The sequence below is a fragment of the Phacochoerus africanus genome, chromosome 3, assembly GCF_016906955.1.
Source record: "Phacochoerus africanus isolate WHEZ1 chromosome 3, ROS_Pafr_v1, whole genome shotgun sequence".
Taxonomy (NCBI): domain Eukaryota; kingdom Metazoa; phylum Chordata; class Mammalia; order Artiodactyla; family Suidae; genus Phacochoerus; species Phacochoerus africanus.
Genome location: NC_062546.1, coordinates 150,148,325 through 150,167,236, shown reverse-complemented (window position 1 = coordinate 150,167,236; position 18,912 = coordinate 150,148,325). Strand labels below are relative to the sequence as shown.

The 18,912-nt window shown below is 37.4% G+C and overlaps 1 protein-coding gene across 6 annotated transcripts in view; it reads left to right on the top strand.

Annotated features, from left to right (window-relative positions):
- CCDC141 (coiled-coil domain containing 141) overlaps positions 1-18,912 on the top strand; it is a 207,241-nt gene that overhangs the window by 67,210 nt on the left and 121,119 nt on the right. For all 6 annotated transcript variants that reach the window (XM_047772988.1, XM_047772987.1, XM_047772989.1 and 3 more), the window contains exon 6: positions 9,119-9,235. In XM_047772988.1, coding sequence (XP_047628944.1) covers positions 9,119-9,235 — 117 coding nt within the window. The remainder of the gene's footprint in view (positions 1-9,118; positions 9,236-18,912) is intronic.

Here is an 18,912-nt window from a genome sequence, read left to right as displayed (position 1 = left end):
CTCAGTTTTCTATAAAATGTTGATTAATCATACCCACACCAAAGTGTTATTAGTATTATCAAATGTGTTATTATATATCAAGTTTCTAGAACAGTACCTGGCACATGGAGACTTCTGTATCAGTATTAGCATTTTTTATCATCATGTCTAAAAAGGACAGTGAAGGCCCAACATATGACATATCCCCTCAGCCCTACTCCTCTGCTCACATAAAGGCTGATCTTACATTAAAGGCTAATTTCATTATTTATTTTCTATTCACAAGGTATCATCAAATAGAAGTCATTTTTAGAATCTTACCAGCCATACTTCATGGGCACTCAATTAATAGTTTAAAACAAAAAGGTGGTTGATTTTTTTTCTGCTTGTGACCTAGCAATGTTCATTTATTAATGAGTTTAAGATGTAGATGAGATCACTATCCAGACAGATAGTTGCACTTAGCATTTGACATGCTCCTACCTTTTAGACCTTTATCCATGCATAAGCCTAGTCATAGGCACATATACACTTATTAAAGAAACATCAAAACAAACAAAACTAATGGAATTAAACTATGCCTACTATTTAATTAATTAATCTGTATTAAATTGAAAAAGTCACAGACATAGTCTTGTGTCAAAAGTACAAGAGATACTAATTCAACCCCTAGCCTGGGAACTTCCATGTGCCACAAGTGCAGCCCTAAAAAAAAGTACCATAGATAATTTTCCTGTAGTATTTCACTATTTGAATGTAGCATAATTTAAACAATATGTTATTGATGAAGAAGTAGAGTCCTTTCAGTTTCTCAGTGTTATAAACAATAATTAGTATTTACCATGTTGATAATTATGTGAACAGGGAAATATTTCAAAATCCAGGTAGGCACAAACATAATTACCTAAGTTTTTGTTTTCCTGAGTGTTCTGTTTAAAGTTTTGTTGATGATGCAATGAGTAAGAATAGCAGCAGGGATACCAAATTGAGGGTGACTGAGTAATTTTGAGTTCTATGACCATCAAGTTCCCACATGATCTACCTGCTAAGCCTAGCACACCATGGAACCACAGAAGTGCATGTTTCATTGGAGAGTAAAGATATTTTTGTCAGTTCTGTGATTTTTTTAAGGGAACGTAGGCGCTATCAAACTTTACATTAATAAAGTATCAGCTTTGTCAATCATCTTAACCATGTAAGAAGAAGGAAAATTAAATGGAGAATTAGAGCAAAGATTACTGATGAATAGTAATGTGGATGTCTGAATATATAATGCGTCTTCTTTCAGAAGAGCCATTTAAAACATGCATTTAGTTCTTCTCTGTTTCTAAGTGTTTTATGCCCTAATGCTTTTGTTTGTTTGTTTTTTGTTTTGGTTTAGTATTTTTTGCTTTTTAGGGCTGCACCTGTGGCTTATGGAGTTTCCCAGGCTAGGGGTCAAATCGGAGCTGCAGCCACAGGCCTATACCACAGCCACTGCAATGCAGGATCTGAGCCGTGTCTGTGACCTATACCTCAGCTCACAGCAATGCCAGACCCTTAACCAAATGAGCAAGGCCAGGGATCGAACCTGCAACCTCATGGTTCCTAGTCGCTTCCTTCCCTCTGTACCATGACAAGAACTCCAGTGCCCCAATGCTTTTGAACTATAATAGTTCAGCTAATTCTCCTTTGGCAAAGAAGTTAGGTGACCAGAATAACAGCAGCTTAAGATTTGTTTCAGGAGTTCCCATTGTGGCACAGCAGAAACGAATCCAACTAGGAACCATGAAGTTTCAGGTTCAATCCCTGGCCTCGCTCCATGGGTTAAGGATCCGGCATTACCGTGAGCTGTGGTTTAGATCACAGACATGGCTTGGATCCAGCATTGCTGTAGCTGTGGCGTAGGTGGGCAGATGTAGCTCTGATTAGACCCCTAGCCTGGGAACCTCCATGCACCATGGGTGCGGCCCTAAAAAGACAAAGACCAAAAAAAAAAAAAAAAAAAAAAGATTTTCATCAATTGCAGAAAAAAAGAAAAAAATGAAAATAAAAACCACAGATAGCCTGAAAAACATAATCATAGCATGTTCTCTATCATTGTTTTTCAGATGTAAAAATGTGTACTTGTTTTAGATTTGAAGATGAGCAGCTGACCTTTTTCCCCAACTCCAGCAGTGTCTTATTTTGCAGATAATCTCCTTCATTAATGAAAATCAGAAGCAGCTTGGAGTATTTCGTGCATAATTAATTATCTTGGCAAGAAGATTTATGAATGTAATTTTTCTCAATTGCTCCAATCAGGAATAAGTGAGACAAACAAATAAATTAAGACTAAGTTATTCATGGTCTCTTTGTATAAGACAGTATCAAGGACATCTGGGGAATCAAATAAGACATAAGGGCAGATAGTTTCTTTTTACTTCCCAATCACATATACTTACAAGATACACATCTCTGTGGGAGGAAAAAATAGGTAATAGAATTCACATTTGGAAGGTTTTATAATTTGAATACCATGTGTATCATAGTCATGTAGCCATGTGTAATCATATTCTTTGTCAATAGGTAATTAAAATGCTATCTGAGATGACACATAAAAGCACAGCCTCAGGGCAACAGTCTTGTACCTGCTGGACAACTGTAAAACTCTCCGTGTGTGTGTGTGTGCGCGCGCGCGCGCGCGCGCGCACACGCACGCACCACACATGCACACTCAGATGCATGCACACATGTGTATATTCTCCTTTATATGATGCTACCTTCTAAGATTTGTAGCTTGAATGATTGATCAGCTTAATTTAATGAGTTAACGACCAAAGTACCTAGCTTAGTGGCTACCACATAGTAAGGTTTTTTTTTTTAAATCTGTCTTTGCATGTAGCTTTTGAACATTGGGTGTTATAAAACCAAAATAAGAGTCAATACTATATCCCATAGTTTGGTCCAGTAACTGATGCACATGACTTTCCAGCCACTTGTAGATTAAAATTTATCACATAATTTCATTTCAGCACATGAGCTGACTCCAGAATTCGCTCTAAATTATGCCAGGATAAATGCAAACTATCTTAAAGTGGTTGTAGGGGAAGCATGTGATTTTAAAAGCAATGGGGCCCCTTCTTAATTAGAATACATGCCACCACCCTTCCTTTCAATGACGCTGCATGTCAGAAGTAGTCAGAGTGACTCTGGTACAGATGGGTGGATATCAATCCCAGCTTTTACATTTCCTTGCTATGTGACTTCGGGCAAGTTACTCAGCCTCTGTGTCTCAGTCATCTTTTCTGTAAAATGGAAATAATAACCGCATTTATTTATAAATTTGTTATAAAAATAAATGAGGGATTGGGAGCTTGAGGTCAATGGATGCAAACTATTGCTCTTGGGATGGATTTACAATGAGATCCTGCTGTGTAGCACTGAGAACTATGTCTAGATACTTACAACGCAGCACAACAATGGAAGAAAAAATTATGTATATGTGTATGTATAACTGGGTCCCCATGCTGTACAGTGGGGAAAAAAAGTGTGTTGGGGGAAATAACAATAAAAAATAAATTTAAAAAACAAAGCTTTGAAATAAAAAAAAATGAGATTGAAGATGTTAAAATACTTAGAGCATATCTTGGCATAGACCGCTAAGTGCTCCCCAGACAGGGAGATAGATTGTGAAGCTGTTAATAAAGTAACAAAAATTTTGCCTCAAGACATAAGCAATGTATTTTAGCTTTCCTACTGCCTGAAATAGAGAATACTAGGATTCCATCATTTGTTGAGGGGCTACTAATACCTTCCAGTTGACTTCAGTAATTCATGGAGGGCTTCCAAGTTCCACAAAAAAGATTGTGAGCTTTATCATTTAGAATCTCTGAGCCAAAGTCTAGGTAATGATAACTCAGTAATTAGATTAATCCTAGAATACCTCCAGAAAGAAACTCAATTCACATTTTGGTGGAAATTCATTCTTTCCCTGCTCCCAAGTCTGGGTACAAACCTCAGAGACACAATTTTTATGCCTCTTCTGATATCACCTAGTGGAGCTAATGGATATTTGAAGTCTAGTTATTGCCTAGTTAAATACAGAGCACGTTTGACGAAATTGCCTAATACAAAATTATGACAACTGGTCCCCTACTGTAAAAAAGAAAAGGAACTAAACTTTATGGGAGCTAGCATTGTTGTTATAATACTTGCATGCCTTCAAAATCAAAGTAGACATTAGAACTGTCAGCTGTGGCTATTAACTATAATTGAAAACACCTTTGTATATGTGTGCATTTTTGATAATTGGAAGAGAGACTATCAAACATCTTGGGTTAAAGGAGATGTATAACTGAAGCCTTTTTTCCCCTTTATCAGTATTTTGTCTCTAATAGCACCTGGTTATCCAACAAGAGCTGTCCTGCCTGTGGAAAAGAAAATGAAAGTGATTTGGAGAGACTTTCATCTTCCCTTAAGCACTGCTGTTAAGATGTTTGAATTGCTTATTGCTAGCTCACCTCCTCCAGCATAGTTTTAAACAAAGATCAAAAAATAAAATCTGATCATGGATTGTAGAACAAATTGCAGAAAAAGAGACCGTGATAGTTTATGGTAGTGTGATAGCTAACTTTGGGCTGCAGCAAAAGTTCACCTTCTTGCCACCTGAGTTGTTTATCCTTGACCATCAGAAAATTTTTTCTGGCTTATTCTCCCATGTGTTTTTGTCCTGTGTTTGGCCTCTTCCTCTAAAACACACCATCCCTCTACTCTCTAATACAATCTTTCCATTGAGCCCCTGTGATTATTCACAGAACTTATTTCCACGTTAGACACAGTGTTGGCATTTTGTTTTTTTTATCTTAAGAACATTCATAAACATGGCCTAATGAGAACCATCTCTCTTCCCTGGTATCCTTTGTTCTATAGCTGGCTATGATGGGAAACAAAAACACCAGAAAGAAAATCATGAATTCTGACTACAGCATTTCTGCCTCAACCTATGGGACTTTCCTCTTGTTGGTTGTGTGACCTTAGATGAATTGCTTACACTGACTGGGTCTGTTTCCTTCTCTGTGGAAAAAGCAAGTATATCCCTCGTAGGAGGTGTAAGGATCAGATGAGATAACCTGTATCTGCCTGGAGTAGCACGGCCACCTCTCTGGGAAGGTCTTGTTCATTTCTCTTACTTTCCTCATTCTTATCTCCCAGCAGGGGTCGAGGTGAGATTGGGTTATTTAACAAGCAAAAACTAGGCTTTGCTTGCTCACAACTGATATGTTCAGCAGTGCTCTCTTCCAATCTTCCCTCTCTTTCTGGTACATTCCTGCCTCAACTCTCCTTAATGCATCTTCAGTTTCCTGCATCTGCAAAAGATGCTGTCTCATCTAGTCAAATAAAAACTTGGAGTGAACCCCTTTGTTACTTTTGCTTTCCTCAAAGCCATCATCTGATCCCCTGGTTCCTTAGCAAATAACCTTCTCTGAAAGAACCATTAGGGAGTTCCCATTGTGGCTCAGTGGTAATGAACCCAACTAGTACACATGAGGATTTTGATCCCTTTCCTCACTCAGTGGGTAAAGGATCCGACGTTGCCTTGAGCTGTGGTATAGGTCACAGACATGGCTCATGTCCTGTATTGCTGTGGTTGTGGCGTAGGCCAGCAGCTACAGCTCCAATTTGACCCCTAGCCTGGGAAATTCCATGTGCTACAGGTGCAGCCCTTAAAAAAAAAAAAAAAAAAAAAGAGAGAGAGAGGAAGACCAAAAAAGAGAAAAAAAAATTGAAAAAGTAAATACCCACATAAAAAGTGAAAAGCAGTAACATATTTTGTTTAATCCAAAAGATCTAAAATACTTTTTTTAGATCTAAAATACTTTTTCAACATCTAATCAAAATTAACATTCTTAAGATATTTTCATTATTTTTATGCTAAATCTATGAAAGTTTATACTTAGCACATCTCAGTTTGGATTTGTCACATTCCAGGTACTTGATAGCCATCTATGGTTAGCGGCTACTGTGTAGGACAACACAGATTTGTCTCATTTGACTGAATTTTCATCTCTCTTTAACTCCCAAGGCAGCTCTTGGTTTTCATTGAATATCGCTCATTGCTCCTTCTTTGCATCTTTGCTGATTTCCCTTCCCTTTCTCTCTGTCTCCCTGCACTCTCTGGCAGGTATTTCCCCTCCAACTCCCACCTCCCCTCTGCAAAAATAAAATAAAATGAGGCCTCCCCCACTCTGTCTCTGCCTTAGTTCTACCTCCTCTGAACAGAGTGCTTAGAATGTCATGTCAAACAGGTAGGCGGGATGACCATAAACACATCACTTAGATCAGTATGAAAGGTAGGAACTAGGAAGAAAAAGGAAAAATATTCTTATTTTCCCCCTTTAATTCATCATTGCCCAGAACCAATTTCCAGCATATACCCTGAATGCTTTCTGTTCTTCCTTTCTTTCCACATCCCGCCCACCCTAGGCTCATATTTTTGTCCTTTTTCGGGGACCATGTTCTACAGAATGTCCTGATACATCATTTATGTACTTATCACCCAGGCTTTAGGACAGCAGCTGATATAATTTAAACGCTTATAAAAAGTGCTCTTGGAATATCTATGCAGCTGTCTGCAGTGGCTGCTCACAGGATGCAGTGACAGGTTTACATTATGGTTGGCATGCCATCAGTTATTGAGGGTGTCTTTGTTTTATAGCAGAAGGACTCTGAGAGTCTATTCTGTGTGCATCTCACAGCACGCATATTAACATTGCTCTAAGAGGCTGCTCACGTGTGTGAATGCCTCATGATGATACATAACATCCCCATGATGATCTATTTTCTTCTGAGTTTTGTGCCACATTTTCATGTTTCTTCTCAGCATGCATGTGATAGTAAAAATGTGTAGCTCTAGAGCGTCAGTAAGTTTATTGTGATCAGGATATATGGTACACTACCGCAGACCTTCAACTACATCCTCCTACAGGTAATGGTATTGCCATGCCCAAAGGAATAGTATTCTTTGGGGGTGGAAGTATATTTGCCAAATCTAGGGGATGAGGTCGGTAGATTGCTTTAAAAAATCAAAACAACTCACTCCTTTCCTGCCTCATCACTGTTGGCATGTGTTAGATGACAAACCTGTGACTCACAGAATTGAATAGGATTATCTGAGGGTTCAGACTTCTCACCTGTTTTTAGAGATTAGTGAACACCTGTTTGTACCCATGTTTTCTTCACTCAGATTCTATATTAACTTCCCCTATTAAGGCATTCCTGAGATTTCTGAGTTCCTTTCATTTTAGCTTAAGATAATTAAAACTCACTCTCAGTACTTAACAAAATAAAGGGCCTCTGAGAGTTAGTTCTATTCATGATCCATGTTTCTTTGATGAAACTCTTAAATCACCCCCTCTGGTTGTTTTTATGTGGGCTCGCTGCATCTTTTGTGAGAAATTTTAATAAAAATTTAATAAGCTAATGAAATTTTACAACTCGACAAAATACTGTGTGTTCTAATAGGCATATATCACATATCATTTAATTCTAACTGGGGTAACAGAAAGACAAACTATCTTCAAATAATTATAAATACATGAACATGGTACTGTAGATGTGGTGACTGTAGATGTGTGTATTGTACGGAGATTACCAAATGTTCTGAAGAAAATGAGACACACTTCACACGAAAACTGCTGCAGGGTCACCATTATTCTTTTCTTTCCATTGATGGTATTCTAAAATTCTTGTTACCAAAGATTTCTAATTAGCAGAAAGCTGGAGGAACCCTCCCGCTGCCTATTTTACTGCCTGTTCCATGTTGAAAAATGCTAAGTGTTGGTATAGGCATTTGACCTCACAGTCAGCTTTGGGACATCAGCCTTGTAATGGTAATGCAGTGTACTATTCTACATAACCCATAACTTACCTTTTATGGTGTGTGTGTATGGGGGGGTGTCTTTGTTTGTTGTGCGGCACTTCAGAACTAACCTAGCTCCTTCCTTGGCCACTTGCTTCACACATTTCTCCATGTTGCTAAGAGTTCAGAGAAATCCTGAGGCTGTTGCAGGCAAGACAAGTGAGGCTGGACAAAGACATAGTATAATGCTTGGGCAGTTCCCACAATTTTGAGTGGGCTGCTTGGATTTATTTTTCAGGTTTGCAGTAATTTCCCCTGATGCCCAGGGCTGTAAGCCTTTGGTTACCCAAGGATGGCAGCAGGGCACAGTTGAAAGAGCATCGACTTTGGAATAATATTGGTTTGGGTACAAATCCTGGCTCTGCCACTTACTATATGGCCCTGGATAAGTTGCTTAACCTCTCTTCATCTCTACAATGTTGATACCATACTTTTTATGGAAATGATGCCTGCAAAGCAACTAGCAAACCACCTAGCATGTAGTGGGTCCTCAGGAATCAGTAGCTATGATGTGATCATGAGGACAGTGCTGTGTAGTACTTGAGATAAAAACCCAACTCTTTCCTTTAATTGGGATAAGGAAACTGAATCCCGGGGCCACATGTTATCAGTCTCTTATCTACTTATATCATCATTTTAAAGGTACAGCTTCCTTCAAGTCTTCTGTTAGTTGTTGTTTGGACACTGTGTAAGGCACATGTTGTAAATCAAGTCTAAATGAGTGTGTTATGCCCTTAGCCATTTATAATGTCGATGGAATTTTAATAACTTCATTTTCTGAATACAGATTTTCAGCAGTTGCAGCAAACAAATTTTGCATTGTCTTTTGATAGTAGAAACATAAGTCTATATATGCTATTTAATATCTTCATGTGAGTCTATGTAACTATGCTCAGATTCATAATCTTATACAGGAAAGATTTATATTCTAAAAGCATGGTTTGTAGACTGCATAGGAATTTATTTTGGTTCTTCTTTGTTAGGAAATTTTGAATTATTTTCTTCATGCTCTGTCATCCACTGAAATGATATAGTGTTTTCATGAATTCTGGGTATGATTTTGCTTTTTCTCTTAAGCATGTGAGAGATTGAAATGAAGAAAAAAAAAACCTGATTATATTAATTTAATACATGAGATGAATTTATATAGAAAGAAATCGAAGTAGCTTAAATTTGAAAGCTTAGGGAAGTATTTCTGAAGTTTTATTCACTAATTCTAATCATCTGAAATTTTATCTCTCTTTGCTACTTCTTACCTAGGTTACTTCTTGGTTTCAGAAAGCTATAAGAGATTTACAGGAACAAAGTCTGGGTTCATCACTTTCAGATAATGAAGAGCTAATTCGTAAGCATGAGGAACTGATACTAAAAGCAAAGGTAAGAGACATTAAAAAATAATTTAAAACTATATGGACTTTTGTTAAATACACTTCTATAGCTAATTTAGAGGAGTACTGAAAACTCCCTTTGTGCAGTTTGCTTGCCATTCCCATATATAGTTCCATAGTTGTTTAACTTGCATTATGTTTCTTAGTTTTGCAAAAAGTGCTGGCTACTAGCCTGGCAACCATTTATAGGTGTGTGGATGTACAAAATGGAACCATGAAGTCCTGAAAGCAGGAGGTGCAGAACAGCCATGTTCTCCTCTTGCCATTGTGTCTTTTTACTTGGAAATTGACTAATTTGTACATGTGGGGTGTATAAATATTTTTCAAAGTTCTTTTTGGGTACTCCATTTTGATCTACAAGAAAACGAAGATCTATTTGAATGGATACTTTAGTGAATACTTTAGTTAATATCAAAGACTTAGAGAACTTTCTCATTAATATCTTGGGTAGTTGACAGTTGTAGGTATAGCTAAGTTGAGAAGCTCTGGGAAACAATGGGCCAACATGACTAGACAATGGGCAAATATACAGAAGACAAGGCAATTAAATGTGGACATACTTTGGAGGATGGGATTTGGAGGGGTGAGGGCAGAGGAGACAGCAGGTTGCCTTTATCTAGACTGAAATCCCTTCACAGGGATCACAATGCTTTCATTTGTTGGTTTTTGCTTTTCTTTGAACACTGCAGTATACACAGCTATTCATACTGTATGGTTTGAATATTTGCCTGATTGAAACAGACTCGGTTTTGAAAGGCTGTTATGGGTAATGATTTTTTAAGTTCTTTAAAGTTTTTCAGCTTTTAGTTTATCTGAGAATTTTTTCATTGAAGTTATGTAGCATTTTATTCCATATGTGTGATTCTCAAGTTTTATCAATGAAAATTCTATTCAAATTCCTAAATGCTAAGTGAAAGAAGTGACCTGAATTGTGTTGGATGTTTGCTTCCTTTAAAAATGAATTTAAAAAATGGTATATTCATATAACCTAGGCATACTTTGGGGTGATATTTACAGTAACTGTGGATTTATTATGGTTTCTCACAGCCCTGAGAACAATTTGGTAATATTCATTAGCAAATAACCTCAGTTTAGCTTATATCATACTTTACAGTTTAACTTTGTAGCTCAGAGGTACATAAATAGAAAGATGTAGATATTATTTGCATCATTATCCCTATGTTGTATGGATAAAGATTTAAGAAATACATTTTAATAATATATATTTTATTATATAAATTACATCATAGAAAATTACTTAACTGTAAGAAAAATGAAGGGACAATAAAGTGAATTCTTCAAGATAACCATTATTAAAGTGTTTGTGCACTACTTTCAGTCTTTCCATACATAACCATAGAAACTCACAGCATTAGAGTCATGCTTTTTTTCATTTACAACTTTATCATAAATATTTTCCCATGTAACCTAATATCCTTTAAATATAAAATACTTCTTATTGTGGATGAATTCATATTGCCAGATAACACATTTTGTGGATAAGCTAAGCCATTTGAGTACCCAGTCAAATTTTGTTTAAAAAGAATATGAATTCCTGATAAATTTCATCATACTTCAGACAAGTTGACTGTTTCTGTTCAGGGTCCTAAGCCACTCAGAAACCAGCAATAGAACTCATGCAGAAGCTCAGTATTGCACCCATGTACTCAATAAGTAGTTTTTGAGCCAAACTTGTTTGGGAAACTGAGGAGAAAAAACCTATTTTTCTGTAGCATCCTTTCAAATAAATTTATTTTCTAAAAAAAAAAAAAGGATGTTTGCTTTACTGGGAGTTCCTATTTTATCACTTCCCATGAAGAATTCTGTATGATGTAAGAATTTTCCTTCACCATAACAATTCAAAATCTATGGGATGATTCAAAAGCTGTGTTTGGAGAGAAGTTCATAGCAATACAGGCCTTCCTCACAAAAGAAGAAGAATCTCAACTAGACAACTTAAAAGAATAAGAAAAAGAATAACACTACTTAAAAGAATTAGAAAAAGAAGAACACTAAAATATACAAACAAGTTATACAACTCAACAGCAAAAAAGCCAACAACCCAATGGAAAAATGGGCAAAAGACCCTGAATAGACATTTCTCCAAGGAAGATATACAGATGGCCAACAAGCACATGAAAAAATGCTCAACATCACTGATTACTAGAGAAATGTAAGTCAAAACTACTGTGAGGTACCACCTCACACCAGTCAGAATGGCCATCATTAATAAGTACACAAATAACAAATGCTGGAGTGGGTGTGGAGAAAAGGGAACCCTCCTGCACTGTGGGTGGGAATGTAAGCTGGTAAAACCACTATGGAGAACAGTATGGTGCTACCTTACAAAACTATACATAGAACTACCATATGACCCAGCAATCCCACTCTTAGGCATATATCTGGACAAAACTTTCCTTGAAAAAGACACATGGACCTGCATGTTCATTGTAGCACTATTCACAATAGCCAAGACATGGAATCAACCCAAATGTCATTAACAGATGATTGGATTAGGAAGATGTGGTTATATGGAATACTATTGTAATACTATTGTAATGGAATACTATTCAGCCATAAAAAGAACAAAATAATGCCATTTATAGCAACATGGATGGAACTAGAGACTCTCATACTGAGTGAAATAAGTCAGAAAAGAAAGATAAACACCATATGTTATAACTTATATCTGGAAGCTAATATATAGCATAAATGCATCTTTCCATAGAAAAGAAAATCATCGACTTGGAGAATAGACTTGTGGTTGCCAAGGCAGAAGGGGAGGAATGGGATGGATGGGACGCTTGGGGTTAATAGATGCAGACTATTGCCTTTGGAATGGATTAGCAATGAGATCCTGCTGTGTAGCACTGGGAACTATGTCTGGTCACTTATGATGGAGCATGATAATGTGAGAAGAAAGAACATATACATGTATGTGTAACTGGGTCACCATGCTATACACTGGAAAATTGACAGAACACTGTACACCAGCTATAATGGAAAAAAATAAAAATCATTATATAAAAAAAAAGAAAAGAAAAAGAGCAAACAAAAACTAAAGCCAGCAGAGGGAAGAAAATCGTAAAGATCATAGAAGAAATCAATATAATAGAGATTCAAAAAACAATAGAAAAAAATCAATAAAACCATGAGCTGGTTCTTTAAAAAGGTAAACAAAATTGACAAAATTGACTCACCAAGAAGAGTAGAGAAAGAACTCAAACAAAATAAGAAATGAAAAAGGAGAAATCTCAATGGATACTGCAGAAGTACAAAAAACCATAAGAGAATGCTATGAACAGCTATATGCCAGCAAATTGGACAATCTAGAAGAAATGGATAACTTTCTAGAGACATACAGCCTGCCAGAATTGAATCAAGAAGAAATAGATCAATTGAACAGACTGAGCACTAGAAATGAAATTGAATATGTAATAAAAAAAACACTACCTCAAACAAAAGTCCAGGATCAGATAGCTTTACAGGCGAATTCTACCAAACGTACAAGGAAGAACTTAAACTATTCCAAGAGGTTGAAGAAGGAACACTCCCAAGGACATTCTATGAAGCCAACATAACCCTAATACCAAAACCAGACAAAGATACTACCAAAAAAGAAAATTAGAGGCCAGTATCTTTGATGAATATACATGTAAAAATTCTCAACAAAATTTTAGCCAACTGAATCCACAACATATAAAAAAGATCATACACCACGACCAAGTGGGATTCATCCAAGTTCACAAGGATGGTTCAACATAGGCAAATGAATCAATGTCATACACCACATTAACAAAAGAAAAGTCAAAAACCACATGATCATCTCAATAGATGCAGAAAAAGCACTTGACAAAATCAAACATCCATTCATGATAAAAAAAAAAAAACTCTTACCAAAGTGGATATACGTTAATAAAAGGCATTTATGACAAACCTGCAGCCAATATTATACTCAATGGAGAGAAGCTAAAAGCCTTCCCACTAAAATCTGGAACAAGACAACGATGCCCACTCTCACCACTGCTATTCAACATAGTATTGAAAGTCCTAGCCACAGCAATCAGACAAACCAAAGAAATAAAAGGCATCCAAATTGGAAGAGAAGAGGTAAAAATGTCACTGTATGCAGATGACATGATACTATATATAGAAAACCCTACGGACTTAACCCAAAAACTACTCAAACTGATCAACAATTCAGCAAAGTAGTGGGATATAAGATTAATATTCAGAAATCAGTCGCATTTCTGTATACTAACAATGAAACTTTAGAAAAGGAATACAAAAATACAATACCTTTTAAAATTGCACCCAAAAAAATCAACTACATGGGAATAAATCTGACCAAGGAGGTGAAAGACTTAGATGCTGAGAACGATAAAACATTAAAACAAGGAAATTAAAGAGGATTCAAAGAAATGGAAAGATATTCCATGCTCCTGGGTTGGAAAAATTAGTATCATAAAAATGGCCATACTACCCAAAGCAATCTACAGATTCAGCGCAATTCCTATCAAACTACCCATGACATTTTTTACAGACCTAGAATAAACAATCCAAAAATTTATATGGAACCACAAAAGACCCAGAATTGCCAAAGCAATCCTGAGGAACAAAAACCAAGCAGGAGGCATAACTCTCCCAGACCTCAGGCAATATTACAAAGCCACAGTAATCAAGACAGTGTGGTACTGGTACCAAAACAGACATACAGACCAATGGAACAGAATAGAAAACCTAGAAATAAACCCAGACAGCTATGGCCAATTAATCTTTGACAAAGGAGGGAAGAATATAAAATGGGAAAAAGACAGTTGCTTCAGCAAGTGGTGCTAGGAAAATCAGACAGCTGCATGCAAATCAATGAAACTGGAACACACCCTCACACCATGCACAAAAATAAACTCAAAATGGCTTTAAAATTTAAAATTTAACGTGCGACGACACCATACAGTATGGAGGTACCCCTGAAAACTAAATATAGAACTACCATATGATCCAGCAATGTATTCCTGGACATATATCCAGAAAAAACTTTCATTGAAAAAGATACATTCACCCCTATGTTCACTGCAGCACTATTGACAATAGCCAAGACATGGGAACAATCTAAATGCCCAATGACAGATGAATGGATTAAGAAGATATGGTACATATACACAATGGAATACTACTCAGACATAAAAAGAACAAAATAATGCCATTTGCAGCAACATGGATGCAACTAGAGACTCTCATACTAAGTGAAGTAAGTCAGAAAGAGAAAGACAAATACTATATGTTATCTCTTATATCTGGAATCTAATATACGGCACAAATGTACCTTTCCACAGAAAAGAATCAAACTCATGGCCAAGGAGAACAGACATGTAGTTGCCAAGGGAGAGGGGGAGGGAGTGGAATGGACTGGGAATTTGCGGTTAGCAGATGCAAACTATTGCATTTGGAGTGGGTAAGCGATGAGATCCTGCTGTATAGCACAGGGAACTGTATCTAGTCACTTGTAATGGAACACAATGGAGGATAATATGAGAAAAAGAATTACACATATGACTGTATCACTTTGCTGTACAGCAGGAATTGACAGAACATTGTTAATCAACTATAATAAAAACATTTATTAAAAAAAAGATTTTTCTTCACCTATGGGCTGGCCTGTAGAACCTCTAATCTCATTGCCATCTTTAGAGATTATCGAATCATTGAATATCTATTTAGAGATAATGTTCAAACATAAGTGTTGATAAAAAGGTTTTTTAAGATAGTTGTCATCAGTTTGGGACACTAGATATTCCAATGGCAAGTTAATTGGTTATTCAAGGCAACAGGGGTCCTTGAGTCACATAAGTGAAAGAGACTTTATCAGTGTAAATGTAGACAAGGGAGTTGACACTCTGTTCTGGTGTGATTCAGGATGGCTTTCCAGAAGGACGGGGTTTGAGCAGATGGACGGAGTATGACTGGTTGATTAGGTGAGGGTGATTATTCATGAATAAGGCAGAATGAGGCAAAACAATGACCAGACCAGTTTGTCTATGATGAGAGAGTTAAAGGTCCTAGCAGTGTTCAATCCAAACAGGAGAGACTGAGGGAAGTTGTCTCAGAGGTAATATTTATCCACAGCCATTCCATAGAGAAGAAATACTAACAGTGCATGGTCACGACACGGAAGTAAATTTCAAAAGCTGGAAACTAGAAGAGAATTCTGAGGCCATGGAAGGTGGGCCTAGGTGACCTCAAAACTCTCTTTAAGGTTCGCCCACAAAAGAGACAAGATTTAGATTAACATAACAGTTATGCTTGTTAAATTTAAAGCAACATGTGTGTGGAAAACACCTTTTCAGAACTGGCTGAAATGATGGGACTAGACTCAGAAAAACATTTTTCAATGGTGGAGACAGTGTATTACTCATCCTGGTATTCTCAGCTCCTAGGACAGAGCCTGGTATTAAAAAAGATGTTTGATTCATGTTTGTTTTTTAAATCCTCTATGCAAAAGAGTGAAGTATTCTTTTTAGTTACTTTCTGTGATTTTTTGGTGACTTTAGATAGTGACTTAGCCTGCTTTTACCTATCTAGCCAGCTGTTGATTGATTGATTGATTTTTAATGTTTGGCCTCAGTGTAGAGTTACACCAACTCTTTAATTCATCCTAGATCTCTGGGTTGCCTACTCTCTTGGTTTATCTTATTATTTTTGCCCTCATTCTCTGTTTTTCTCACATCTCCATTCTCACCCTACCCTAATGGATTCAGTGTCTTTAGATATATTCCCTCCCTAAAATATATAGAGTTACATATTTTCAATTTACATATATGGTATTAAGGCATAGATTTCATTGTGCTTCTTCCCACAACACTGGTTGCATCTAGCTTGCGTAGTCCTGTGTGTTCTTCATTATGGTAATTCCTAGATGCCATATAACTTTGGAAAGTCCTGTTACACTGATATCAATGTCCTACTTCTCTCCTTCATAATTTTTATTGCCTCCCATTTCTTTATCCCTTCTAATACCTGATCTTCTAGTTCACTGACTTCTCTACTCCACTCCTTCCGCTATTTAGCCCTTCTGCTGAGTTCTTCACTTCCATTATTACATTTTTCATTCCCAGTCCCTCACATTGATTCTTCTTCATAACTTTTTTCCTGTTTCATCTTTCTAATGTTCTTCTTTATATCCTAAGGTGAGCTTTATTCATATATAAAATTAATTCTGTGTCCTCTGATTTAGGTACATCAGGGTATTCCTTATGCTCATCAGATGTTGTTTTTCCCTGTGAGTTAATATTACTCCACTTGGTAGGGCCTGGGGGGTATGAAAGCCAGTGCTCTTCGTTGTCCTTTTCTGGGTGAATGGGGGTGGAGGTGCAGGGAGATGCCCACGAATGCTTCTATTCTTAGAATTAGGGATCAACTATTTCTGCCTTGCCCTTCTACCCCAGACATGTACAAAGGAGGTGACCCCTTGGAGGACCTCCCACTGATTGGACTCTGGACCCTGCTTTGTTCCAAGGCCCATCTGCCATAGCCTCTCCAGCTCACATGATGGAGAGTTGAGGAGGGCACACTAAGAGGCAGGTCAGGTGGCTACCCTCTCATATATTAGCTATCTACCTGGTCAGATCCCATTGCTGTCCTGACGTTGTTTCTCCCCTCTGGCAGGTACTGGGCTGGGCTACTAAATTTTTCCTGTAAAGGTTCATCAACAAACAATGACTAGGTAGATGGGGAGAGAAAGCGTCACACCCAGAAAGTTCTCCCTTAGAATATCTCCTGTCAAAGGCATCTGACTTTATTGTATTCCAGAAAGCCATGTGACCCTGAGGTGGAGAGCTAACCACATTTTGTCTTCTCAAGGAATGCCCTCTTATCTTTAAACTTTATCCTCACTTTGTCGTCCTTTGAAGGAAGGACAAGCTACATAGTTTGTGTGACCCAGTTTAAAGTGGAAATATGGAGGCCTTTCTTAAAAAGTTATTGAGATTTCAGGAGTTCCCATTGTGGCTCAGTGGTTAATGAACCCAACTAGTAACCATGAGGTTGTGGGTTCGATCCCTGGCCTTGCTCAGTGGGTTAAGGATCTGGCGTTGCCATGAGCTGTGGTATAGGTCACAGATGCAGCTCGGATCCTGTGTTGCTCTGGCTATGGTGTAGGCCGGCAGCTGTATCTCTGATTCAACCCCTAGCCTGGGAACCCCCATATGCCGAAGGTGTGGCCCTAAAAAGACAAAAAAAAAGTTATTGAGATTTCAATACAGCAACAGCAGAACATTAAAGCCTAGGGCCTTTCTAAACAAAGGTCATCGTGATGACACAGGTCACTTACGTGAAGCTGGTCCTATTTACAATGTTAGGATTTCTAAAAACACCTAGAAACTTTTGCTGGTCAAACATTTCCCTAGCCACTTTTACTAAACTCCTCCCACCTGGATTTGCAAGTTTTCTAAAAATAAAGATTACAATACTATATCGAGTTGCATCTACACAGGAAAAAACAGGTTTGCATTCCTGTCACTCCCTGTGCAATCTTAAATATACTTGATCTCTCTCAGCCTCACCTTGTAAGGAGAAACTGTGACAATTCAACTAGAAAATACTTGTGAAGGCACCCACATTTTAGTTGTGCTCAAAAAAGTGTTTCCTGGAGTTCCCGTCATGGCGCAGTGGTTAACGAATCCGACTAGGAACCATGAGGTTGCGGGTTCGGTCCCTGCCCTTGCTCAGTGGGTTAACGATCTGGCGTTGCCGTGAGCTGTGGTGTAGGTTGCAGACGTGGCTCGGATCCCGCGTTGCTGTGGCTCTGGCGTAGGCCGGTGGCTACAGCTCCGATTCAATCCCTAGCCTGGGAACCTCCATATGCCGCGGGAGCGGCCCAAGAAATAGCAACAACAACAACAACAACAACAAAAAAGACAAAAGACAAAAAAAAAAGTGTTTCCTTTCTCATCTGTGTTTTTTCAACAATGTCATTTCTTGTGCTTAGAGAAGGAATCCTATTTTATATGTCATTAAATAGGAAGCAGCATATCATACTTTGGACTTTTGTTTAATGTGAATATGAGGAAAAGAAGGGAGAATGTTTCTTTCAAAGGAGATTTAACATAGAAATAAGGCCTCAAGCTGGGGGTTCATTAGTGAAATGTATATAAATGATCTGGTAACACAGAGAAAGTAGGTGGGTTTTTTGGGGTTTTTTTTTGTTGTTTTTGTTTGTTTGTTTGTTTGTTTTTCTCCCCACAGCTAAATCTAACAGCAGGGAACCAACTGTTCTATTTTGCTTGTTCGTGTACTCACTAAGTTTTTTTCTAAATAAACTTTGCAAATTCCTCCATCACTTACTACTGGAGTGCATTCGAATTAGAAATATGGCAATTTTTATACCTCTTAATAAATGTGATACCTTATTCAGAACATGTTGAAAGAACTGAAAAGATTTTTTAATACAACCTTTGACTATGAGTAATTTTGTATGAAATTATACTTCCTTTACTAAATATGAAAAAAAATTTCCTTTTACATATATAAGAGATAAAGAAATAGCAGACATGGATGATTATAAACCACCCTTTGGTTAAGAACTTTAAGTGCTCTTAGATTTTTTCTTATATCAGTTTGATACTCCAAGGCATGCCTTCAAACTTTGGAGCTCAGAGTTGGTTGTAG